General features: G+C 40.8%; 1 protein-coding gene across 1 annotated transcript in view; it reads right to left on the bottom strand.

The window, feature by feature from the left end:
* Window positions 1-7,286: 7,286 nt before the first annotated feature.
* ADAMTS6 (ADAM metallopeptidase with thrombospondin type 1 motif 6) overlaps window positions 7,287-27,123 on the bottom strand; it is a 274,203-nt gene continuing 254,366 nt past the window's right edge. The window contains exon 24 of the mRNA XM_055554447.1: window positions 7,287-10,400. Within this exon, the coding sequence (XP_055410422.1) occupies window positions 10,291-10,400 (110 nt within the window). The 3' untranslated portion in view covers window positions 7,287-10,290. The remainder of the gene's footprint in view (window positions 10,401-27,123) is intronic.

Raw genomic sequence — 27,123 nt, 5'->3', positions numbered from 1 at the left:
AAGTCTGGGAACCACTGCTCCAACTTGAGAAAAACTCATTTTTGGACAAAGACTCAGAATTGGGTTTTAGCCCAGTTGCTGTCCTCTCTGGCTACTCCTTACATGAAAGACTTGTGATTCCAAGTCCTGCTTTTCACTTGGTTTCCTGCTTAGAAAGATGAAAAAGGATAGGAAAGACTAATTCACTAAGCTTTCTTTTTTTTGACTGAGATATCAATAAGCCATTGCTCATTCCTTCTTCCTCTCTCTAAACACACACACACACACACACACATGCATGTGAACACACATATACATGTATACACATGCAATACATGCACACACATTCTGTGGGGATGAACATTCTTCCTATTTACCCATCACCTATATTTACCAATTATTAACATTTGCTATATTTGTTTGTTGTTCTCTCTCTACACCTGCCCCATTTAAAAAAATCAATTCTTTGAAAGCTATTTGCAAACATCACAACACTTCCCTACAGATAACTTTTAATGACACAGTTGAACTTGCTACAGTTAATTATGTATGGTTACAGTCAGAAATTTTGCAGTGGAGTTGGAATTTGAGAGAAGTTTCATTAACTAGGGGAGCTATTGACTCGCTGATTTTAAAGAAAAATATGGCTGAAATCATTTGCAGCAAGACAGTTACAGGAAGGCAACACTGTCTTACAAAACGCAGGCTGGAAGCACCCATAGTCCGGAAGGGCCAGAGGAAGGGAATTGTTTTTCTCCATGAGTTACTTGTTTTTCGACCACTCTTCTGGGATCAACAAGCAGAGAGGGATGTTGGATGTTCCTCTTCCTAAATGTGATTTGCAACAAAGAAAGGATAGGCACTGGCAGTAGAATTGTTTTCTCATAAATCCTGCTGGGCACAACGTGCCAGCGGATGAGTCTCTCAACCTCTCTCAGCCTCAGTTTCCTCTTTGATAAAATCAATAATTATTATGATAAGATAATGGACAGGAAGCCCCTTCTAATATGACCTGACCGGATATAGAGCATACAGTAGGTGCTCATTAAGTGGCATATACAATTTTTTTACTTTCTTAAGTTTGAGGACAACAGTTTTAAAAAGAGCAAATGCAATTTCACAATGAAAATATAAGTGTTTATAAAATAGTAGTGTGGTCTCTTTTCAAAGTCTTTATCTTTTAGGGCCACAATCAAAAATATTTAATGATGAAATAATTTTGCTTAAATAATCCACAGTAGAGGAGTGTAGATGGAAAAAAGGCTGGTCATGTGTTGATAACTGCCAGAACTTGGGTGAAGAAGGCTGAGTAGTTAAACAAGTTTCTCTGCTCTTTGCATATGCATGAAAATTTCCAAAATAAATTAAAACAAAATAAAGTTGATACTTTCTTGCCTAAAGCAAAAAAATAAAAAAAAAATCAAATATCTTCAACAGTGTGGGAAACAGTTCTAATTTCTCAGCACCCCTTATTCTTATAAAACATATTACATTAAATAAATACACTATCACTTATTATTTTCTTCATACACTTCTGGAAGGGATCCCATCTGTCTTATCAGAGCTTTTCTCCTAGGCAATTATCAGCAACTTAATTACTATGAAGTGGATGAAAAAGCTCCATTTGTTAGACTGTTGGTGGTGGTGGGGGGGAGGGGAGACTGTAAACAGGCTTAAGTGAAGTTTTCTTTCTGATTTGGAGTGACAGTGGGCTCCAAAAGTGTCCCTGACCATAGCTGTCATCACTAATTTTGAGGAACAAGAATTCCTGGCCACCCAAGAAGACTTTTTGAAGCTGTTTGGAAAGACAGGGTATGAATTTAAAATGATCTGGCTCTTTGGGGGTGGGGAGTGGAGCGTTGTGTGCTCAGTCATGTTCGACTCTTTGCGACCCCATGGACTATAGCCCACCAGGCTCCTCTGTCCATGGAATTTTCTAGACTTTGGTGGGGGTGGGGGAGGGTGGGAAGGAAGATACAAAAATTGTGAATTTTAAGGCATGTTACAGCAAAAATCTTGGGAAAAAATTTTTTTGGTTTGTGTCTTGATATTTACATGGGTATCTGTTTTATATGTAAAAAAAAAAAAACTCCTGGTAAAAATTCACACTTCAAAGTTAAATAAATAAAGGAGTAACTATCTTCTTCAAAAGACCACTTGGAATTCCTTACAGTAGCAGTTGACCCCATATGTTTGAGTATCTGTTTACACATCATTAACAACTTCCTTGAAAACTCTAGGACAGAGGCAGACTAAGGGAGAAGACACTCAGTGCTGGCTTGTCAGCCCCACATGCAGCCAATTCACTTCAGAGGACAGGCTCATTTTGGAATTATCATTTAAGAAAATGGGAAATGACTTGGGCTGCAGGAATGCAACACACAGACAGTTGTGTAAACTTGTGGCATTTCCCAATGGTGAGGAAGCAGAGCACCAAGTCTTGCGCACTTGGCGGCAGCTTTGCTAGCGGTGCTGATAGACCTTGGTTAATTAGCCCTCTGGAAGGGAATCCTGAAAGGACAGCTGTGTGCTAACCTCCAGGGTCTGAGAAGTGGTTCTGCTTCCTGTATTTAAGAGTTGCCTCAGTTCTAAGAGGCCAGAGATCTTTCTTCTCGCTAACAGATAACACATCAGGTTAGGTGGTCCAGGTTTCAGCTAATTTTAGAAGTAGAAATAGGGATATTTAGCAAAAGCATGTATTATATCAGTCTTAAATTGGATTATAAAGTAATGCCAATAATTTTTAGACAAAACACCAGCACTTTTGCATCCAAATGAGTGAAATCCTTCAAAAAAGTCACTTGCTCAAAGCGTATTTGGAGTTGTTTTTGTGGTATCACCTGGGGTCAATTTGTAAGACAGAAGATATTTGTAGCCAAAATGATTATATGCAAATTACTCATCAGATCTGGTTTTGAAATTTTGTGAAAATCAAATCCATCTTACTCGGGGAGATAGTCTAAACAAGCAATTTTAAGACAGCTTTGAGTGATGATTTTGCTCTTAGGATGAGTACAGAGTGATCTCCAGTGATTACATGGAAGGGAACAGCACTCATTTGGAGAGTTAAGTTCTAAAGTATTGATTTTAAAAGCCAGCCATAGGAGATAGCTGGTACATGTAGTTTCTTCAGTTGAGATTAAATATGGGAAAAAATGAAACAGTGGGGCCTCTCCTTCTTCCCTTCAGCAGGAGCTTCCCACACTGGAGGGGACTTGGCTCCTGGCACAGTAAATAATAACATCTTCCTGACCCAGCCTACATTCAGAAAATCCTGAAAGCTAAATTTGTCCGCTCCAGGTTATTATCTTGTTTCATAATTTCAACATACACTTCCCCTTTTAAATCTCAAAATAAAATGTATTTAATTTCTCAACTTTACTTTTTCTCTGTTTCAAAGTTTAAAGCTCTTAAATTTGTCTTTATTGCATTTAGGTCAGCTGTGAGAACTGTTTTTCCCCTACCCATTTTAATTCAAACTCACATTTTATCACTTCTGGGAGTGTTTTTTTAAAAATATCAAGCCATTCTTACTACTATCTAGATAATAAGTACACATTATCTCTTTTAACTTGGACGTCATCCTCCTTTGCCTTTATATTTGTATAGATACAAAGCATCAGGAGGTTTTTTTATTCTAACAACAACATAAGCAACAAACAGGAACTAAATGTTGATTCATTTATATTGGATTTGAATGGTTAAAAATAAAATACCAAAGTTGATGATACTGAAAGAAGGGGAAGAGAACAGCATGCTTTTTGCTTGCCTTTGGAACACAAAAGCAATTCCTTAGTGCATGTACACCTTGGTTTTCCTTCTCTGCAGCCTGTTGAGTGACCTGGTTTGGGGAGGAGCTGGGGTGGAGGGCAGAGGCGCATGAGGTCCATCTTGCCAGGCTGAGTCAGGCAATGCAGCTGCTGGCCTGGGCACAAGCGTGGGCGGCCACCTGTGGCTCCCAGCACAGCTGTTTGGTAGAGGGCCAGCCAAAAGCCCTGTCGGTGGGGTGGAGGCAGGTGGCCAGTCGGACAGCCAATGCATTCTGGCATGGGCTGAAAGAACACCTGGTTCCACTCTGTGGACCCACCACAGAAGGTCAAAGAATGTGCTTTCTGGCAGCAGCCCCATGGCCTGGGCTTTCTAGTCCCTATGGTCCTGCTCTGACTGAAACACAGAGAATCCCACCTTCCTTCTTCAGAACTTACCCCAAAGCCAACACGGGACTCATTCTGCTCCAACTGAGTGGTTGCAGGTCAGCAAGGCCATCTGGCACGTCTGGAAATGGCGTGGGGGGCTGTCAGGCAGGGATAGGCTCCGTGGTTCCAAACAGGACGTTTCAGGAGCGGTGACAGCCTTCGTGTTGTTTGGCTGCTGCCACATCCTCCAGTGTCTTTGACCTTCCTTCTCCTCCTCTTCCCACGAACTCTAACCACATGCTCAGAAACCACTTCTGGTCCCCACCTGTAATTTTCACCAGACATAGGAATTTTCAGAGTGAACACCACCACCACCTACCAGACAGGAGCCCCAAGTTTACCCTTCGGTGACCCCTCAGGCCCCTCCCATGGCCTTGGGCCCACTGCTTCCCAGGAAGTAGGACCTCATCGCCTCTGGCCAGGTCGTTTTCTCTTTGGTAGAGGAGCTTCCTTCCCAGCTTCCTTGTCCCAGAGGTGGGCCAGGCAGCTCCCTTCTATATGCCAAAGAAGTGACATTTCCTCACTGGCCTGTGACTATTCATAACTTATTCAACCTCTCTGAGCCTCAGTTTTAGCATCTGTAAATGGGGATCGACAGTATTGTCCTCACAGGTTTGTTAAGAGAACATTCCACGGGACAGCATATGCTAAGTGCCTAGCACAGAAGCTGGTCACAATAGGGCCTCAGCAAATACTGATATAAATGAATGCCCATGGCTAATGCCAATCTCCAGACATAGTGGGCACACCTGGCCTGGAATCGAATTTCCTGTGGCCATATTTGCTTGGGATTTCAGGAGCGTCATCTTATAATTGCTGCTCTGTGAGCCCATGCAGTAGCCTGCTATCCACAACTGCCCTTGCCAGGGCCACAGAGCAGGCCTCCCAAGAATTACATCAGTCTTGGGCTGGTGGATGCCACCAACTTTTTGAGCCATTGATCTGAAGAAGCACTCAGTTCTAGGAGGCCTTGCCCCTTTTTATGTGAAACCTCTTTGTAAGGTAAGGTATTCAAGCCAAAAATTTAAGAAGCACCTATAGAGTTCAAGGCTTTCAGCGTGCTAAGGAAAGCCACTGACCAAGAGACAATATGGGCATAACCTTGGTTTGCTCCACAGAGCAGAGCCAGCCCTCAAACCACTGTTCTATTTCCGGCCTCAGATATCATCTGCGGATGAAATGAGGGATGAACGAGGCTAGAAATAACCTTCTGAGAAAGAAACGGGAGAAAAGACCATTTTCCTTTTACGTTCCAGCCTGAGGTTTTGGAGTCTAAGGCACAAAACCATTGTGAAGCGCTGCTTTTTTTAAAACCATGTGTCAGTTTAGTCCACACATTTTGATGATATGAATGAGACAGAATTGCAAAAATAATCTGTCACTTTCTTTTATTCAGTGAGTGATCTCTTTTCTGTGACCACTTATTTAGAATTTTCCAGTCCTTCTGGGCTATGACTTTTTTCCCCCCTGAATTACATTTCTTATCCCTTCTTTTAAAAGTAATGAATCTTACCCTTGCCACACAAATTCACGTATTTTCGTTACCAAGGTCAATACCCAACTTTCTTCCTAATTTACTTGAAAAACATGTCACCTGGCCTCTTGGAGCATAAGGTTGAAGGGTCCTACTGCTCCTCCAGCAGTGGCAAAATCTTAGAAAGTCGGACTGTCCTTGGGGTCAGTGCCCTAGGCAAGATAGTGACAGGTATTTCACTGGGAGAGAAACATTTACACAGAAGCTTGAAAACAACTGTAGATGAAAAGACAGATTTGAATCTGAGGGATCAAAGCTAAAGCAGGACTTATTTCTTGGTTGGTGTTCCCCCTCCCTGACCCATAGCAGCAGAACTACCCTTTGCAAATGCAGTGGGAGGCTGAAATAGTTGGTGCCAGGGTCTTCTTATTAACTGAGCATTCATAATACTTCACCGTTTTTGGCTCTTAAGATGACCTTGAGAAAGCACCCCCCAGGACTATCTAATCACCTTACTTGATTCCTTCTAATGTATACAATTGAATGTGTGGGGGAGGGATATGGGAGTGAGTGGATTAAAGCACAAACATGTTTTGGACAATGCACATTTTTTAACGTAATTGATGAAGTTGTCATTATGAAAGTACTGAAACAGCTAAGCATGCAGGAGGGATAACTTATTAGCTGCTAAGCTTCATATGAACTGTTGCCTTTCCATATGATTGGGTCTCTCAGTTCAGCAAAGCGGCTCAGCCTAAGAGGAAATGTCTGAAGGTGGCAAAGTATGCTCATCTTGTTCTTTGTTTCTAGTCGAATATGAATAGAAAAACCCTTCAATGAATGAATTCTTTGTTCAGCACCCTTTCTACAATGAAATACCTTGTGTCTATACTAAAGAGCTTACATGGAAGGCAAAAAGGAGAGGGCAAAAGAGTTGTGGGCCATGTGACTGAAGTTACGTGGCAGTGGCCAGTCTGACTTCCCTTCTGGCCTTAGAACAGCTGGCTGGTGGCATCTGGGGATACAGCCCCACCAGAAATAACTGATGCCTTGCATTTAGATGTTACTGACATACAAGTAGATGTAATCTCTGAGGAGGGTAATAAGAAGGCAACAAGTGGGACTTCCCTGGCAGTCCAGCAGTTGAGACTCTGCGCTTCCACTGTTGGGGGTGCGGGTTTGATCCTTGGTCAGGGAACTAAGATCCTGCATTCTTCACGGTGTGGCCAAAAAAAGAAAAAAGAATGCAACAAGTTATCTCAGTCCAGACACTTCCTGGAAAATTTAGACGATGTAGGGGCTTCCTTGGTGACAGACGGTAAAGAATCTGTCTGCAGTTCAGGAGACCTGGCTTTGATTCCTGGGTTGGGAAAATCCCCTGGAGAAGGGAATGGCTACCCACTCCAGTATTCTCGCCTAGAGAATCAAATGGACAGAGGAGCCTGGCAGGCTACAGTCCATAAGGTTGCAAAGAGTCAGACGTGACTAACACTTCCATTTCACTTTCACTGCAGTATGGTATTGCAAGGGAGAGAGTTCTACTGTGAGTTTAACACCATCTTTTCAGGGAATAGACAACTTCCATCTGAATCATTCTTACAAGCTGAATTTTTATTTTTACTAAATTATCTATGTTAAAAAAATCTGTGCCTGGTGTGGAATTTCACTCCATCAAGTGTTACAATGACTTTTTCATTTTCATTACAAGCAGGAGACTGAATGTAGAACAAGTGTTAGGAAACATGGCAATAAATTAGAATATAATTTACAAAGCAAAAAAAAAAGTAACAGTGTACCACATTAATACTGAATATAAAATAAGCAACAACTAATCACAATAATACAAAGGTAATTTCATTCTGTATTATTAAGGATACCTATGTGACATTCACTCATATAATAAAATTCCTAATGAAATGGACTGTTTAGGGAGTCAGTTGGCTACGCTTACCTTGCCTTTTTTGGCGGGTCTCTGCAGTGGCAGATACTTCTCTCAGTCATGGGGTACCAGTTTCCTTAGGCTTCTCTGAGTAGCCTACATAGCTCACTCCTTTTGGAGGGCCTGCAAGGGTGGCTCAGCCTCCACAGACAATCTTATTGTTAATATTTAGGAATAGGGCATCATGCAGCCACGTGATGGATGAGAGAGCAGCAGCAATGTTGTGATGTGATATGGAATAAGACTTTCTCAGTCAGGTATAAATTTGAGGCCGATTTAAAGTTTAGTCCTATTGTATATATTCTGTGTTTGGATCTTTCCAGAAAGTAATCTGATGCTGTTTCCAGGTGCTCTCTGCCCCCTGGCCTTGCCGCTGCACAACCCCCAGAGGAACATGGCTACCCTCCTTTCTAGCACCAGTTTGGGTGCTGCCGGGGCCCAGGGTTACGGCCCTCACAATGTTAGTTCCTGGGTGAGGGGGAAAGGAGCCTCTAGTCAGTAATGTAAGAAATCTTCTTGAAATAAAAACATAAGCTGGTATTTATGTTGGAAAAAAGCAGATCCTGACAGCAAACCTATGTCTAAAAGGTGCCACAGAAACCACCTATCCTTTGTTGGTTTAGTTTATTTCACCAGGCACGTTAGCACCGAGTTAACTGCTCTTTGCAAGGGACCAAAGGAAGTCAGTGCTTGTGGGCTGCCTGCCCTTCACTGAATGGCTGAGGTGGCACTTGGGCTGTCTTCAAGGCAGCAGAGATAGACACACTGGCCACTCTCGCCCACTGTCAATAGCTCTCTCTGGAAACTCAGGGATGTGAGCTGCGGTGTTGAGAGAGAAAGCAGGCGAGGAGACACAGATGACCATGACCGAGCATGCAGAGCAACAAACGTCCCAGGCTGACTGTCCACAGCAAACCTGACATCTAGTTTGGTTTTTGAAGAATATGAGTTTCTCTTCCTTTCTGAAAAACCTAATCAGCCACTCTTAGATCATGGTGTATGTGATACACCCGACAGGTTGTTTCAGAGGACAGTGATGATTTAAGTCAAACACACTCTTTAACCACAAGTAGTATCTTGCAAAGTAGCCATTTGGTTTGAGTTTGAGGTGTTGGTGTCGCATGGTGCAGTCGTGTTTTGGACACAAAACACATTCATCAAGATCCTGCTGCAAGTGTTCAAGTACAACGTATTCATAAAGCAAGTACCCTCTTTTTGTTTCTCTTCTTAAAAAATCTCACTGTCAAATCTTTTTGATGAGCATGATGTGAAACTTGTGGACAGGGAAAATGTGAGCTAGTCAATTTAATTTAGGTAGATTTGATTCTAGAATTTGAGCTACCCAAGAAATTGGATTTCACATTTAATTGCCATTCAGAGTATCCATAAAAAATACAAAATCCTTGGTTAGGTGACTATTTAAATGATGCTTTATGATCTCTAGTCTTCATGAGTTTTTCTTCTTTGGTTATTGTCCCTTGCCTACCTTAGAACTCACAGAAATAGCGCATCTATGTGCAAGCACACTCATCTACCCACACACTCAAAAGCGCCTGCACACACACACACACATACACACACACACTTGCTCTCATATAAATAAATGCCCTTCTGCCATATCAAAGAAGGGACATCTGGAACTCATCGTAATTGTCAGCAAAAGGGTCTGCCTGGTTGTCACCGAGCCAGTCTGTCTTTTGCATGGTATCATCTCAGCAAGCTCAGCATGCATACGCAACGATCCAACAGGGCAGAAGCCGTTCTGTGGCTGGAGAGGATGTAAACATGAGTGAGTTGGGGTGACTCAAATAAGAACTGAGGCAGCCTGTGTGCTGGCAGCAAAAGGCCTGGTACTTCAGTCTCTACCATACCCCAGGTCTGCTTCTGCATGAAATTGAAATGTTTTTCTCTTAAAGTTTTAATGGAAATCTCAGCTTCACTTGCACAATGGCAAGTTGGCCACAGTCTTTAAGCAGTGAATTTATAGACTTGCACAGCTGCAGTAACTGATGCACTGCTTTAAACTAAGTCCTTCATTGTTGTTCAGTTTAATATAGTTTATATATGGCTCACAGCAGTGTTCAGAACAGGGGGATTATTCCTAAGGAAATTAAGTGGAATGAAGAAAAATAATACAAACTTTCATTACTTCTGATTTATAATTCCGCCTTAAATTACAGTTCAAAGCCCATTTTAGAATTTAAATTGTGGTGCTGTTGTAGTGAGATAAAGTATAGTAAATATTTTTAAGCTATGACTTAAGATTTCTGAATCTTCTTTACTTCCATAGTTGACCAAGTCAAAACAGCTACATTTTAAACAGTTTTAAACACAAATGGATTCAGTGTCATTGCTAAGTCCATAATAAAAATTATCTTAATGGTCCAAGGAGGTAAACAGGCTATTGGATTTACTCGAAAGAACACAAAGGTTCCACAGTAAGCAAGTCTCCCTGCGTTGTTTGGATCTCTCCAATCTGGCATTCCCTCCTACTACCGTGTCCAGCACTTTGGATCAATAAATCCCACTTCACAGAAGTTAAAATAATATTGAAATCCTGTCAGCTAGGGCTGACCAGTGGTTACGTTTTCCACAGGGTAATGCATTTGCAAGGACATCAATCCTCTTCCTCTGGGTGGCTCTCTGTGATGGATACATTTCCACGATGAAATGACAAGGCGCTCTCTCTGGCTTTCCGTGGGTCAGTGTCCTTGGCAGGTCTTACAACACATCTGTCTGAAGTATGCTCGACTACAGAACTTGAACTTCAGCACCAGTGGGCAATAAGCCACTTTGTTCACATCTTTGCACTCTAACCAGTGGGGGGAGAAAAGGGAAAACAATTAGAGGCACATAAACAAGTACATAAACAATGAGCTTGGATGTTCTGCAGAGACCCCACCCCCACCCCACCCCGCTGCCTCCCTGGGCCAATGCACCTTGGCTTTCACATCCATGTGGTTTTTGTTTTCAAGCATACCCTGTCTGGTACACCCTACCAGAAATATTCTTTTGATACATTTTAACACGAATTTAAAAAAAAATTATTTGCAAGGCTTTTCTCCCAGACTTTTATAAGTATGGTGCATGCCCACTGTGTCTTGAAAGAATTACCATTTGTTGGGATAAGTGATCACTTTAGACAGCTTGGAAACATGAGTCACTTTTCTTACAGAGCTTTTATTGCTTCTTTCTCAAGGGTTATTTTATTCAGCAGTGCAAGGTTATCCAAAATCAAACATGAGTTGCATTGTTTGATACCAGAGTACACATGTCTCCAGAGAATCTCTGCATCTGTGGGGTGTGGGGATGGGCCTGGGTGAATGAAAAGGACTGCTGACAGTGGCCTAGATTTAGCAACTACACTAGACAAAGAGGAAAACTTGGAGGGGGTTGGCCTCAAATGGCAGCAGTCTGTGGGTTATGGAAACATGTAGAAATGTCTTTTTTTAATTTGGAAGTGAGACATGGCCTTCTTTTTTCCTATGTGTGTTTTCTCCTCAGTGCTAGAACTGCCACAGTTGAAATCTGCAGTTCTTCCAGCCAGAGGTGAATAAATGATTCTTTCTCCACTTCCCCTTGAGGCTGGTTGTAGAAGATGGGGCTGGGGGGCCACTGTAGAAAAATAGACACAGGCTTTGAGTCTCAGAAACCCCCACCATTCCATATAACCCCACTACTGCTAATGAGGATATTCTTCTCCAGTCTTCTGGTCAATTTTATCTGGGGGTTTTAAAATACTTTGTAAATCTAGTAATTAAATTTCCATATGCCTCCCAGAATCAAAGTTCTACCCTCATTTTTCCAGGTGGTTACACTGAAGCATCCTGGGTAAATTAAGGTAATTAGAATCAGGCAGAACACTGAGAAATGTTCAGTGTAACAGAACCGAGTTGTTGTTTCTTTATTTGCCTGTTTTTTTCTTTGGCTTCATAAATCCACTAAGGTTCAAGAGATCATATGCATGGTACATAAGTCATATGATAAACATGGAAAATTAAATGCAAAGAAATGGAAAAATTTCTAGTCATTATTATTAAAAAGGTAACAATTTTATTGATCTCACTTTCAAGGCTTTTTCAGTGAAAGACTTAACATTTTAAACTGTAACCTTTAATCTTCTGAAAGCATAAGCTCTGCCACCATAGAACTCCCTTGAGTTTTGATTTTCAAAGAGAATAACTGTTAGAAATTTGAATAGAAAATTTCTATACTAAGATTCTCAATGAATTTAAGTTTTCGCTGAAAAAAGGTAGGAGAGACATTAAAAATTGCTTTAAACTTTGCACTAAAAAAATTAGATATTTGGTGAATCAAGTTTGAATTTGAGGTGAAAGTATCTCCATATATTTTAATTTGGAGGCCACTTGTTATTTTTCTTCTTCTCTGTCATGATCAGTGAAAAGTAACCAAAAAGTTTAAGGATATTTTTGTGTTGTATATTTTTCATAAAAAAGAATATTTTTGTTTTGTGTTGTACAAAAAAAGTTGTATCAGTGTAACCTAGAGGAATATATTATCCAGATACTGAAGTTATTAAAATGATGAGAAAAGCTAAGCATAAAGGATGAGGCAACCTAGACAGCATATTAAAAAGCAGAGACATTACTTTGCCAACAAAGGTCCATCTAGTCAAGGCTATGGTTTTTCCAGTAGTCATGTATGAATGTGAGAGTTGGACTATAAAGAAAGCTGAGTGCCGAAGAATTGATGCTTTTGAACTATGGTGTTAGAGAAGCTTCTTGGGAGTCCCTTGGACCGCAAGGAGATCCAACCAGTCCATCCTAAAGGAAATCAATCCTGAATATTCATTGGAAGGACTGACGCTGAAGCTGAAAATCCAATACATTGGCTACCTGATGCAAAGAGCTGACTCATTTGAAAAGATCCTGATGCTGGGAAAGATTGAAGGCGGTAGGAGAAGGGGACGACCGACGATGAGAAGATTGGATGGCATCACCGACTCAATGGACATGAGTTTGAGTAAACTCCAAGAGTTGGGGATGGACAGGGAGGACTGGCGTGCTGCAGTCCATGGGGTTGCACAGAGTCGCAAAGAGCAACTGAACTGAACTGAAAGGATGAGGAAAGCTGATACAATATCACTCATCTTTAATTTCAAAACACCATCCTAATGGGGCAGCCTTCCAATGGAGACCATCACTCTCACACATTATAACAGGGTTTTGGTGGGACTGCTTTAAGTTCCAAATAAACTTTGGCTTTCATCTTCTTTGCCAAAATATAAAAATGATTTAGTTTATAAATGGATAGAGGAGGACTGGCTCTTTTACAGTACAAGGAAATAAAATTAGTAGTCAGACTACTTGGATTTAAGACCAGCTTTCTATTTACAAACTTTATGACTCAGAACAAATTTCCTAACCTCTCTGTGCCTTCAAGAGGTTAAACACCCTCACTTGTGAATAGGAAAGATGACTGTTTCCACTCCCACATGTAGCATGTATATCCAATGATTCTGCCTAGCACAGTGCATAGAATGGTTATTGGCTCTCAGTAAGTGCAAAATACTGAATTACTATTACTACTGTTAGTTATCATTACCTTTTACCACCTGATGACAAGTACGTTGTGCTCTGAATTTCTCAACAAGGATGCAATACTTAGATTACTACTTAGAAAATGCTGTCCTACAGACACAAGTCAGTTTGAAGACAAAGAATAATATTTCCTGAGGTGTAACGTTATTGGGAGGTTCATTACTCCATTGTTGAAGAGTTTCTGAACCAGGAAAATTCTGAGATGAGCAAAATACAAGAAAATTTACAGATTTTTCTTTTAGATTCAGACTTTAGAATTTGATTCAATAGTAGATAATGAATAAAACAAAATATTCATAAATTGTTTATTCCTCCAAGCACCCCTCCAGCCACCCATTCAGGTCATTACAAATAAAATATTCAGGATTCAGCTCCTTAGGTAGGGGCTAGAAATGAGAAGCCTCTTTCACACACAAAGGTCCCAGCATGGCCCTTCGGCCGGAGCGGTGTCTAGTCTAGGGGCAGCCTGAAGGCCCACTGCCAGGGTGTCTCCCTCTGAACTTCCCAACGCCTCTTCTAAGTTAGTTCTCAATAACTTGATTCCAAGTAACTTGATTGAAAGCAGGAATTCATTTGGGTCCTAGGGGTAGGATCAAGCTTAGGGAGGCAGGGACGTTCCAGGATCTGAGAGTATCACTGGTGAGAGTGGCAGATCCAGGGGTGAATTCTGGCACTGCCTCTTCCCAGTATTTGTTTGTCCTTGGCCAAGTGACTTCATCTCTCTAAACCTCAGTTTCTTCATCTGTGAAATGAAGCTCATAGGATGTTGTGAAGCTCGTATGAGGTAACATCTATAGCACATGTGTGACTTGGCACAAGAGTGAGCACTCAGTTTATCAGCTCTCATTACTGCTACCAATAACACATTTGAGAACAACCATCCTGTATTGTTTCTCTGGGATTCCTGTGAAAAATATATAGGCTCTTCACTGGCATACATAAGTAAATTAACAATAAGATTTTAAGAGAGAGCAGGTAAATTATGATGAGGTGAGGAGAGATCTGGGGTAAGTACCAGGGTTGAAGACTGCCAAGCAGATAATGGGCCTTGATGAGATATTAAATGGTGATTCCTGGGCTATGGAAGGACACTCAATATTGATGGAGTGCAGGGAGCTCCCATGAAGAAGGGGCCCTGAGGGAGATTTTATTGCTATGTTATGGTTTTACCTGCTAGAGATTGCTTTAGTTCAGTTCAGTTCACTCGATCAGTTGTGTCCAACTCTTTGTGACTCCATGTACTGCAGTACACCATGCTCCCCTGTCCATCACCAACTCTCAGAGCTTGCTCAAACTCATGTCCATCGAGTCAGTGATGCCATCCAACCATCTCATCCTCTATCATCCCCTTCTCCTCCTGCCTTCAAACTTTCCTAGTATCAGGGTCTTTTCCAATGAGTCAGTTCTTCACATCAGGTGGCCTAAGTATTGGAGCTTCAGCTTCAGCATCAGTCCTTCCAATGAATATTTAGGACTGATTTCCTTTAAGATTGACTGGTTGGAGCTCCTTGCAGTCCAAGGGACTCTCAAGACGCTTCTCCAACACCACAGTTCAAAAGCATCAATTCTTCGGCACTCAGCTTTCTTTATGGTCCAACTCTCACATCCATACATGACTACTGGAAAAACCATGGCTTTGACTAGACGGACTTTTGTCAGCAAAGTAATGTCTACGCTTTTTGTATCACCAACTCAATGGACGTGAGTTTGAGTGAACTCCGGGAGTTGGTGATGGACAGGGAGGCCTGGGGTGCTGCAATTCATGGGGTCACAAAGAGTCGGACATGACTGAGTGACTGAACTGAACTGGACTGAGGCTTGTTGTAGCTTTTCTTCCAGGAGCAAGCATCTTTTAATTTTATAGGTGCAGTCACCATCTACAGTGATTTTGGAGCCCAAGAAAATAAGTCTGTCACTGTTTGCACTGTTTCCCCATCTATTTGCCATGAAGTGATGGGATGAGATGTGATGATCTTCGTTTTTTGAATGTTGAATTTTAAGCCAGCTTCTTCACTTTCCTCTTTCACTTTCATCAAGAGGCTCTTTAGTTCCTCTTCACTTTCTGCCATAAGGGTGGTGTCATCTGCATATCTGAGGTTATTGCTATTTCTCCCGGCAATCTTGATTCCAGCTTGTGCTTCATCCAGCCTGGCATTTTTGCATGATGTACTCTTCATATAAGTTAAATAAGCAGGGTAACAATATACAGCTTTGACATACTCCTTTCTCAATTTGGAACCAATCTGTTGTTTCATGTCTGGTTCTAACTGTTGCTTCTTGACCTGCATACAGATTTCTAAGGAGGCAGGTAAGGTGGTCTGGTATTCCCATCTCTTGAAGCATTTTCCACAGTTTATTGTGATCCACACAGTCAAAGGCTTTGGTGTAGTCAATAAAGCAGATGTTTTTTCTGGAATTTTCTTGCTTTTTCTGTGATCCAACAGATGTTGGCAATTTGATTTCTGGTTCCTCTGCTTTTTCTAAATCCAACTTGAACATCTGGAAGTTCTCAGTTCACATACTGTTGAAGTCTTGCTTGGAGAATTTTGAGCATTACTTTGCTAGTGGACAAGATGAATGTAATTGTGTGGTAGTTTGAATATTCTTTGGCATTGCCTTGCTTTAGGATTGGAATGAAAACTTATCTTTTCCAGTCCTGTGGCCATTGCTGAGTTTTCCAAATTTGCTGGCATATTGAGTGCAGAACTTTCACAGCATCATCTTTTAGCATTTGACATATCTCAGCTGGAATCCCATCACCTCCACTAGCTTTTTCGTAGTGATGCCTAGGGACTACTTACACTGGAAGAATTGGTCTTCAGAGAGGTGAAAACCTGCTCATCAAAGAAGATCAACCAATGACCAGTCTTTCATTCTTTGTCTTTTAAGTCTATGAGAGATTAATCTAGTAATGATAACATTAAAAATAATTTATCAAGTGCTTCCTTTATGCCAGGTATTGACTTAGGCAGTTTTACATATTTATATATATTTAATAATTTTAAGTGGGCATCCGTGATGGGTCAGAGGTAAAAAATCCACCTGCCAATGCAGGAGATGTGGATTCAGTCCCTGGGTCGGGAAGATCCCCTGGAGAAAGAAATGGTAATCCACTCCAGTATTCTTGCCTGGCAAATCCCATGTACAGAGGAGCTTGGTGGACTACAGTCCGTGGAGTTGCAAAAGGGTCAGAAATGACTTAGCGACTAAACAACAACAATCATTTTAAGTAAATAAAATGTCAGCTTTACACAGATGGAAAATCTGAGGCTCAAAAAGGCTACATATGAAACTCATTCTGTGTCACAAAGCTGGTTGGTCTAAGAAGTGGGACCAGAACTCAGGTTTGTCTGATTCCAGAACCACTCTATTTTGGCAGCATTCTTTTCATCTTAATGCAAAAGAGTTTCTGCCTGTCAATACTTACTCTTGGCTGATAACCCTGATAAGTCAATCTTTGGGGACATCATTATTAGGAGATCTGCTCTGCCATCCAAGAGAAGGGGTAAATATTTTTAAATAAACAATGACAGATATGTTTGGACTGGATTTCTGAATGATCCTCAGTTAGCATTGATTTCTAGCTAATATCTAAAATATCTAAAAATTGGTTTCTCTAAAGTGAAGAGGAACTACAAAGCCTCTTGATGAAAGTGAAAGTGGAGAGTGAAAAAATTGGCTTAAAGCTCAACATTCAGAAAACGAAGATCATGGCATCTGGTCCCATCACTTCATGGGAAATACATGGGGAAACAGTGGAAACAGTGTCAGACTTTATTTTTTTGGGCTCCAAAATCACTGCAGACGGTGACTGCAGCCATGAAATTAAAAGACGCTTACTCCTTGGAAGGAAAGTTATGCCCAACCTAGACAGCATATTGAAAAGCAGAGACATTACTTTGCCAACAAAGGTTTGTCTAGTCAAGGCTATGGTTTTTCCTGTGGTCATGTATGGATGTGAGAGTTGGACTGTGAAGAAGGCTGAGTGCCGAAGAATTGATGCTTTTGAACTGTGGTGTTGGAGAAGACTCTTGAGAGTCCCTTGGACTGCAAGGAGATCCAACCAGTCCATTCTGAAGGCGATCAGCCCTGGGATTTCTTTGGAAGGAATGATGCTAAAGCTGAAACTCCAGTACTTTGGCCACCTCATGCGAAGAGTTGACTCATTGGAAAAGACTCTGATGCTGGGAGGGATTGGGGGCAGGAGGAGAAGGGGACGACAGAGGATGAGATGGTTGGATGGCATCACTGACTTGACGGACGTGAATCTGGGTGAACCCGGGGAGTTGGTGATGGACAGGGAGGCCTGGCGTGCTGCGATTCATGGGGTTGCAAAGAGTTGGACACGACTGAATGAATGAACTGAACTGATACCCAAGTAATACACAATCTGCACATAAACAATTATACTTGGAAAGCTACTGAAAGGAATCCTTTTTTTTAGGCAGAATATTTTTGTAATATAATCTCTTTGTAGTCGATCTACTTTGAAAGTCTGGTTTTTACTCTCATGTTTTCTTCATGCAGATAAATTTTATCTACTGCTTTTAAAGTAGTGGAATCTGAGCTAGCAGGTCAAAGATTTTAAGATGACAGAGTCTGATATTTTTATTCTACTATCTTCATGTACCAGCTAAGCACTCTCTGGGGAGGAGAATGAGAAGACACTCTTCTATCTTTTTTCTTCTGAAGCTATTAGAAGGGTGAGAGGTCCTTATAGTGTGGTTTCTGGGACATATTTTGTGAACCTAACTAGTCTCTCCTTTTTTTACATCTCCTCTCACCTCCTTGCCCAAAAATAAAGTTTTACTTTACCCAAGATGAGATTTCTGGAGGGACAATTTATGGACTATTTCTTCTCAGAGAGACTTGGGGATATATCAAGGGCTGAAAGCCAGCTTCTAGGCCTTACGATATGAATTAGACCCACTATTAGAATCTTAAGTAACATGCCAGGTATGCTGGAGTGGGTCTCACTGGTAATCTGGGTTCTGGTGGAGTTGAACAATAAAATTAGACAACCTGTTTCATAGGCAACACATGAATTTACTTATCATTGATGTGCCAACAGTTTTTCCCCAGGTACTTTACATTAATCTTTCAAAACTCTGACCTAAAAGATATGATTTTGAACTAGTCACACTGAACATAAGCTTATGAATTTAGGATGCAAAAGGATTGAGATTCATTATGACTTTGATGGCTTGACTTAACCCAAGGAGTATAAGAGCAACTCCTAAAATGCAGTGTTCCTATATTTATTTCATAAAACACTGCCAAGCCTGCCTAAATCAGGCTTAAATTCTATTAATGGAGGAGTTGGGATACATATGACATATCCTTCCATGACCAAGTTGGACCATTCAGGATTTTTCTCTGGAGAATGCATATTCTCTGTGCCTGTAAGTTCTTTATGAGATTCAGAGGGAGAATACAGTAAGCAGAGCTATGATTCCCATCTAAGGGTCTATCCTTTGGATTACAAAAGTAAAACCAGCTGTACTTTTGTCAAAGAGCCCATGGAGATGTAGAGCCTGGTGAGAAGAGAAAGGCAAAGGCTATGCGCATGTACATGTATGGTGATGGAGTTAGGGGTAGGGGACATGAAATCAGAATACTTTTCCTGATGAAACTATACTTGCTGCTGCTGCTAAGTCACTTCAGTCGTGTCCGACTCTGTGTGACCCCAGAGACGGCAGCCCACCAGGCTCCCCCGTCCCTGGGATTCTCCAGGCAAGAACACTGGAGTGGGTTGCCATTTCCTTCTCCAATGCATGGAAGTGAAAAGTGAAAGTGAAGTCACTCAGTTGTGTCCAACTCCTAGCGACCCCATGGACTGCAGCCCACCAGGCCCCTCCATCCATTGGATTTTCCAGGCAAGAGTACTGGAGTGGGGTGCCATTGCCTTCTCCAAAACTATACTTGAGTCCTTAGTATTTTACATATTCAAACTGGAAAAGGATAAAATAACATGTTTTGCTTGGGAATTTGATAGCACTCATTGCAGTGGGAACAGTCCACTGACTTTTACTAGTAAAGCAAGGTAATATCAACAATGAGACTTCATTTTGAGTCCACCTTACCATGGACTAAGCCATTTCTTTCTCTCTTTATTTCTTGGTTTCTTCTTATCCAGTCTTATTCTCTGGATGCCACCCACAGTCAACTTGAGGTGCTTTGAGCCAATACAAATCCAGGGTTCCCTCCAAACTAGACAGCAGGAATGTGACCCTGAATGTTATGGTGGATTATGAGCTCTTGAAAATGGCAACAAAAATGTCTGGTCTTCCTCACCTGCTTGAACTCAAAGTCCAAATGACCTTCACCATTCATTCCTTTCACTGATTTTAATATATCAGATGACACCTTAAAGGTCAAATTCAGTAGCCGTTTTGTTCCATGGATCTCAGGAGATTGCTGGAGCTGCTCAGGCAGCTCAGAGTCATTTACTTAAGGGAGACTGAGACCCGCCAAAGGCACCGTTAGACAGCCTGGTCTGGTAAACCAATGTACACTAACTACACCTTTCCTGCTCACCTTTCCACACCATGAATCATTACCTGGCAGCAATATATACTAGATGACAGAGTACTTTGTGCAACTGAGAAGCTGAAAAGACTCACCATATAAACTACAAGGGAATCTGAAACTGCATAAAGATGAATAAAATGGCATTTGGGATAGAATTTCAGGTGAGCTTGAGTAGGCTAGTCTCAGCTGCCAGATGCACTTAAAAAAAGTACTCTGAGTAGTATTTCAAATGCAGTGATACCCAGTGTGTCTATAATTCACTCTTAGCAGCAATGTAGTGTTACCCTCATCAGTGGCAGTCTGTCAAAATCAGGCCTATAATGCCTTTACTCTTAGTCGAAGGTTTTTAGGCATAAAAAGCTAAAGCAGATGTTAAACGTGGCAAATTGTATCTTCCTTCTTCTTCCTCCTAGCTCCCTCTCACCATTTACTTTTAATTTTTTGATGTTCCACTTCTGATTCTCTTTCTATTACTATCCTTTGTTGGCTTAACCTTCCTCCATTTCTTTAATCTCTCTCCATTGTTTATTTTTTAAAACTTTATTCAAATTCCATTATTTTATTATGGCTTTAGGGGACTAATGTGCTTAATTTCCATATAGATGCCTAAATTCCTTACCATGATTAATAGTATTCAGTTCCCTAATCTGACACTTTAGAGTCATATGTAATACTTCTACAACATATTCTCATTCCTATGTCCAGTGGTTCACCAGGGTCTTTTTCTTCTCCTTTCTATTTTGTCTTTTTTTTCTTCAATTCATTACCCTCTTTTTTTGCCACTTTTTTAAATTGAAGGATAATTGCTTTACAGAATTTTGTGGTCTTCTGTTATACATCAACAAGAATCAGCCATAGGTACACACATGTCCCATCCCTCCTGAACCTCCCTCCCATCTTCCTCACCATTCCAGCCTTCTAGATTGTCACCATTGCCCTCTTTTTGATCCTTACCATATCTGCTTGAGTTCAAGCCTTCATCATCTCTAGCCTGGACTCTTAGCACAACTTTGTAACTCTTCTCCCACACAAGGCTATCTTCCCTCTGCCCCTTTATACACCTGCCAGCCTAAGTATGTCACTCCCCAACTTCCTTCACTTGTTCCCAGAACTGATAGAGTCTTACCTTCCTTCCACTGCATCCAGGAACCCCCCAAACCAAGTCCCTGTCTCTTTCTTTGCAGCCTCATCTCCACTGCCTGCTCATCTGCCTCCCTCTGCAGCCATACTGAACTATGTTTGACTCCACAGCTCTGTGACTGCACACACTCATCTTCTGCTAGGAATGCCAGGCATCTCAACATCTTCTCAGCCAACTATTCCACCTTTCAGTGCCCTGCCCAGTGGTGCTTCTGCTGATACCCCCTTCCTCTGTGTACTCATGGGAGCTTCTGTCTACCCCTATTATCAGATCAGATCAGTCGCTCAGTCGTGTCCGACTCTTTGCGACCCCATGAATCGCAGCACGCCAGGCCTCCCTGTCCATCACCAACTCCCGGGGTTCACTCAGACTCACGTCCATCCAGTCAGTGATGCCATCCAGCCATCTCATCCTCTGTCGTCCCCTTCTCCTCCTGCCCCCAATCCCTCCCAGCATCAGAGTCTTTTCCAATGAGTCAACTCTTCGCATGAGGTGGCCTAAGCACTGGAGTTTCAGCTTTAGCATCATTCCTTCCAAAGAACACCCAGGGCTGATCTCCTTCAGAACGGACTGGTTGGATCTCCTTGCAGTCCAAGGGACTCTCAAGAGTCTTCTCCAACACCACAGTTCAAAAGCATCAATTCTTCGGCACTCAGCATTTTTCACAGTCCAACTCTCACATCCATGACGAGAGGAAAAACCATAGACTTGACTAGACGAACCTTTGCTGGCAAAGTAATGTCTCTGCTTTTGAATATGCTATCTAGGTTGGTCATAACTTTCCTTCCAAGGAGTAAGAGTCTTTTAATTTCATGGCTGCAGTCACCATCTGTAGTGATTTTGGAGCCCAGAAAAATAAAGTCTGACACTGTTTTCACTGTTTCCCCATCTATTTCCCATGAAGTGATGGGACCGGATGCCATGATCTTCGTTTTCTGAATGTTGAGCTTTAAGCCAACTTTTTCACTCTCCACTTTCACTTTCATCAAGAGGCTTTTGAGTTCCTCTTCACTTTCTGCCGTAAGGGTGGTGTCATCTGCATATCTGAGGTTATTGAGATTTCTCCTGGCAATCTTGATTCCAGCTTGTGTTTCTTCCAGTCCAGCGTTTCTCATGATGTATTCTGCATATAAGTTAAATAAACAGAGTGACAATATACAGCCTTGACGAACTCCTTTTCCTATTTGGAACCAGTCTGTTGTTCCATGTCCAGTTCTAACTGTTGCTTCCTGACCTGCATACAGATTTCTCAAGAGGCAGGTCAGGTGGTCTGGTATTCCCATCTCTTTCAGAATTGTCCACAGTTTATTGTGATCCACACAGTCAAAGGCTTTGGCATAGTCAAGAAAGCAGAAATAGATGTTTTTCTGGAACTCTCTTGCTTTTTCCATGATCCAGCAGATGTTGGCAATTTGATCTCTGGTTCCTCTGCCTTTTCTAAAACCAGCTTGAACATCAGGAAGTTCACGGTTCACATATTGCTGAAGCCTGGCTTGGAGAATTTTGAGCATTACTTTACTAGTGTGTGAGATGAGTGCAATTGTGCGGTAGTTTGAGCGTTCTTTGGCATTGCCTTTCTTTGGGATTGGAATGAAAACTGACCTTTTCCAGTCCTGTGGCCACTGCTGAGTTTTCCAAATTTGCTGGCATACTGAGTGCAGCACTTTCACAGCATCATCTTTCAGGATTTGAAAGAGCTCAACTGGAATTCCATCACCTCCACTAGCTTTGTTCATAGTGATGCTTTCTAAGGCCCACTTGACTTCACATTCCAGGATGTCTGGCTCTAGGTCAGTGATCACACCATCGTGATTATCTGGGTCGTGAAGATCTTTTTTGTACAGTTCTTCTGTGTATTCTTGCCATCTCTTCTTAATATCTTCTGCTTCTGTTAGGTCCATACCATTTCTGTCCTTTATCGAGCCCATCTTTGCATGAAATGTTCCCTTGGTATCTCTAATTTTCTTGACGAGATCCCTAGTCTTTCCCAATCTGTTGTTTTCCTCTCTTTCTGTGCATTGATCGCTGAAGAAGGCTTTCTTATCTCTTCTTGCTATTCTTTGGAACTCTGCTTTCAGATGTTTATATCTTTCCTTTTCTCCTTTGCTTTTCACTTCTCTTCTTTTCACAGCTATTTGTAAGGCCTCCCCAGACAGCCATTTTGCTTTTTTGCATTTCTTTTCCATGGGGATGGTCTTGATCCCTGTCTCCTGTACAATGTCACGAACCTCATTCCATAGTTCATCAGGCACTCTATCTATCAGATCTAGGCCCTTAAATCTATTTCTCACTTCCACTGTATAATCATAAGGGATTTGATTTAGGTCATACCTGAATGGTCTAGTGGTTTTCCCTACTTTCTTCAATTTCAGTCTGAATTCGGCAATAAGGAGTTCATGGTCTGAGCCACAGTCAGCTCCTGGTCGTGTTTTTGCTGACTGTATATAGCTTCTCCATCTTTGGCTGCAAAGAATATAATCAATCTGATTTCGGTGTTGACCATCTGGTGATGTCCATGTACTGGCCATATGGTGAAAACTATTTGTTTGCATGCTGTCACCCCTACTAAACTGTGCTTCCTTTGAGAATAGGAATCTTTGTAGTCTCAGTGGCTGGCACATGGTAGGCATGTTTACAAATTAAATGAATTTATTGGTTGGATGACTGGAAAGCACATTATTTAAACACCGTCACTTAACAAATGGACAGATAGATTTCTATGTGATAAGGCAAGTTCAGTAAAATGTTAATGGTAGAATCTAGATGGTGGATGTTCATTATAAACTTCTTTCAACTTTGCTGTATGTTTGAAAGTTTTTATTATTTTAAAATAAGATACCAGGAGGAGAACCATCTCCTAAACTTCAGTAGTTGAAATAATAATCAAGATTCTATCAGTGGTTCATGTCACCCATAGAGATCCCACTGAAAGATGGTCTTTTAGTTCCCAAGAGATCTTCCTCAGCCCTACTCTGTCTTGCTTGGAGTAGAGATGAACTAGCTTCTCAGTAGCCCTCTTTTCCAAGAAACAAGGGAACCTGACTCTGGTAGAAAAAAGCAGTCCTCTTTTACCTCCTGCGTTAACCAGAACTTGACCTGGTCAACCTTCCCCCACAACTGGACCTTCCTCCCAGTTTCCCCTTTGTAAGAGCTATGTCCTCTCTCCTTATCTGATTTCCAGAAACTGTATCAGGTCACGCTCACATTACTTTCATGTTAAGAGCCTTTTCTCTTTTGAAATCCATATTATCTGCCCATTTCATATCTCTATGGATGACAAGTTATGACTTAAATCAACTGTTTCATCTGTATTTTTCCAACTACAGATTACAACTGGGTCACAGACCATTTAGTCTATGAAGCTTGCCTTGATCCAAACATTAAAGTTATCAGCCACTTAAGTGAGCACTCTTAGCATTTGTGTAAATGGCTCCACATAACACATTCCATCTTGCCTTTTTTTTTTTTTTTTAAAGAAGTATCTTCCCTGTAAGACTATGAACTTACAAGAGTATTTGAATTTCCATAATAAATGGCAGAGGCTGGCCACAGCAAGCATTCAATAAGTAGCTTCTCATGGAATGAACAGATAGTTTCAGACATTTTAATATACTCAATATATATGCTATTGGGAAGCTAAGGAGAACACAAAACAAGTTACAACAGCTATATTATTTCTACTTTAATTCTAATTTTATCCTGTCTTAAATGAGTCAACAGCTTTAGGGAATAACAATTTGAAGATTAGTCATACTTTGCAGGATTAATAATTTCCTAAAAGTTTCTTCCTTTACTGAGAAGGCTAAAGATATTGTCCTAACTGCATACTTCAGATTATGGTGATCAAAAGGTAATCTGGCCAGACAGAAATAACTATGAAGTATTTTTCCAAATAATCCAAGAACTATCAGATTAAACCTATCCATTTTAAGAGAATCTTTTTAAGGCAGAAATAAGTACAGTTGCAAAAGATATTCCACTCACTATAAAAACAGCCTTACATCTCCAGCTGCAAAGTTTATGTATGATAATTATCCACTGTAGAGAACTGCTTGGAGAAATTACTAAAATGGTCTAAAATAAAGTTATAAATATAACTTCAACATACATTATTGTGGGCATGTCAAAAAGCCAGGTCTTTCAACAATTATTAAGCCTTAATCCTTTGATGCTGAAGCTGAAACTCCAGTACTTTGGCCTCCTTATGCGAAGAGTTGACTCATTGGAAAAGACTCTGATGCTGGGAGGGATTGGGGGCAGGAGGAGAAGGGGATGACAGAGGATGAGATGGCTGGATGGCATCACTGACTCGATGGACGTGAGTCTCAGTGAATTCTGGAAGTTGGTGATGGACAGGGAGGCCTGGCATGCTGCGATTCATGGGGTCGCAAAGAGTCGGACACGACTGAGCGACTGAACTGAACTGAACTGAACTGAATCCTTTGACAGTCATGCCAGAAGTCTCTGTACTTCATAATCAGAAGCTCTGTTTTCATGTTAAAATTCTTGATTTTAAGAGTAAATTACAAACAGCATATAAATGTAGTTGAAAATGATATGCCTTAGGGCTCTTCCAAATCTTTGTTCAAATACTGGTTGTTTTGTAATGTGGGTAAGTCACTCTCTCTGTGCCTTAGTTTCTTCGTCAGTAATACCAACTCTCAAAAGGTTGTTATCATGATTATATAATACATATAGATATTTATGTACATGAGATATATATAATGGATAATAAATATAAAGGGCCTAACATAATACCCAACATACTTTACTATGATAGCTATATCCTCTCTTCCACCTTAATATTTTATCTTTCAACTCTGAAAAACAGACTCCCAAACCCACATGAACTGATTGATTGCCAATAATTTACAATAGATGAAGATTTGTTTGCTGCAAGGCTTAAAGAAATCTTTAAATTTCATATTATTTAAGGAAAATAGTTTTGCTATGAAAAGTACTTCTGTTTGTCATAGATTTTTGAGCCCTTCTCAAGAGAAGGAAAGCTAGATTTATAGAACATCCCTTACCAAAGGGAAAAAAGGAGATGGCATTACAGCCAGAGATTCTGCAAATTAAAATTGTGATTTTTAATTAATGTAGGGTACAGCTATACTTCTTTGAAACAGTAAACTATACGGTAAGTACACTGTATTGAGCCACTAGGGAGGTTCTGAGTGGCTCAGATGGTAAAGAATCTGCCCGGAATGCAGAAGTCCTGGGTTTGATCCCTGGGTTGGGAAGATCCCCTGGAGAAGGAAATGGCACCCCACTCCGGTATCCTTGCCTAGATAATTCCATGGACAGAGGAGCCTGGAGGGCTACAGTCCATGAGGTCACAGAGTCGAACATGACTGAGTGACTAACACTTTCACTTTTTATACTGCTCAGATAAGAAATGGGCCACTTGCAAAGATGCAAGTTTTCTGCATCTTGTCATGCTAGATGCTTGCTCTTCCTAAAATGAAATTCCTCATGGAAATGTTGAAAAATAAGATTAAAAAATGTTCCTCAAACTAGATAGATTTTATCAAAAGGTACAATCTCTTTTTAATAGATTACCATATCATTTTCATTTGATCAGTATTAACAAATTATAGTCAGCACAGCTCTTTATCTTTTTGTTTTTTTAAGTACAGTCCTATAGCTGGGTTTCTTACACAATTGAAATTCATGGCTTCAGATGTTTATATATGAGACGCCAGCCTGAACTTCCTGACCATGCCACAGTTGTCTCTGTACTCTTCAGCTTCTGTGATAGTGCCTTGCACATAGTAGCATTCAGGAGATTTCAAATGGATGCTTGATTGAATAAACAAAGTACATTCATTTAAATACAATATAAGAAATTTCAGAATTTGGATGGGTATCTGCTGTTAATACAGAGACTTCCCCATATGTAACAGAAAATTTTCAGAGTCTGAAGACATTGTCCTCCTATATAAACAGCTATACAATAATATTCTTTTATTTTTCTTCAATGAGAAAATTAGTATTTGAAACCTAAGAAGTTCCAAACATATGCTTTCATTATATCTATAACAAGCGTGGATTTTAACCTTTCCAATAGCAGAAATCCATTGTTATAGCCAAAAAGAAACAGAAGTTTTTACTTTCAAGCTTGGTTCATTAGAAATCATCTCTATCTTTCTAGCACAAGTCAAACATAAAATGCTAGGTTGGACAGAACTTTAGAGATTATCTCCATTCCAGTGTTTCATTGTATAGATAAGTAAACTCAGCTCCAGAAATGTTAAGTGACTTAATAAGGTCATACAGTTAGTGGAAGAGTCTGGAAAAAA

Source organism: Bubalus kerabau, chromosome 18, assembly GCF_029407905.1.
Source record: "Bubalus kerabau isolate K-KA32 ecotype Philippines breed swamp buffalo chromosome 18, PCC_UOA_SB_1v2, whole genome shotgun sequence".
Taxonomy (NCBI): Eukaryota; Metazoa; Chordata; class Mammalia; order Artiodactyla; family Bovidae; genus Bubalus; species Bubalus kerabau.
This window is presented reverse-complemented; position numbering and strand designations above follow the sequence as displayed.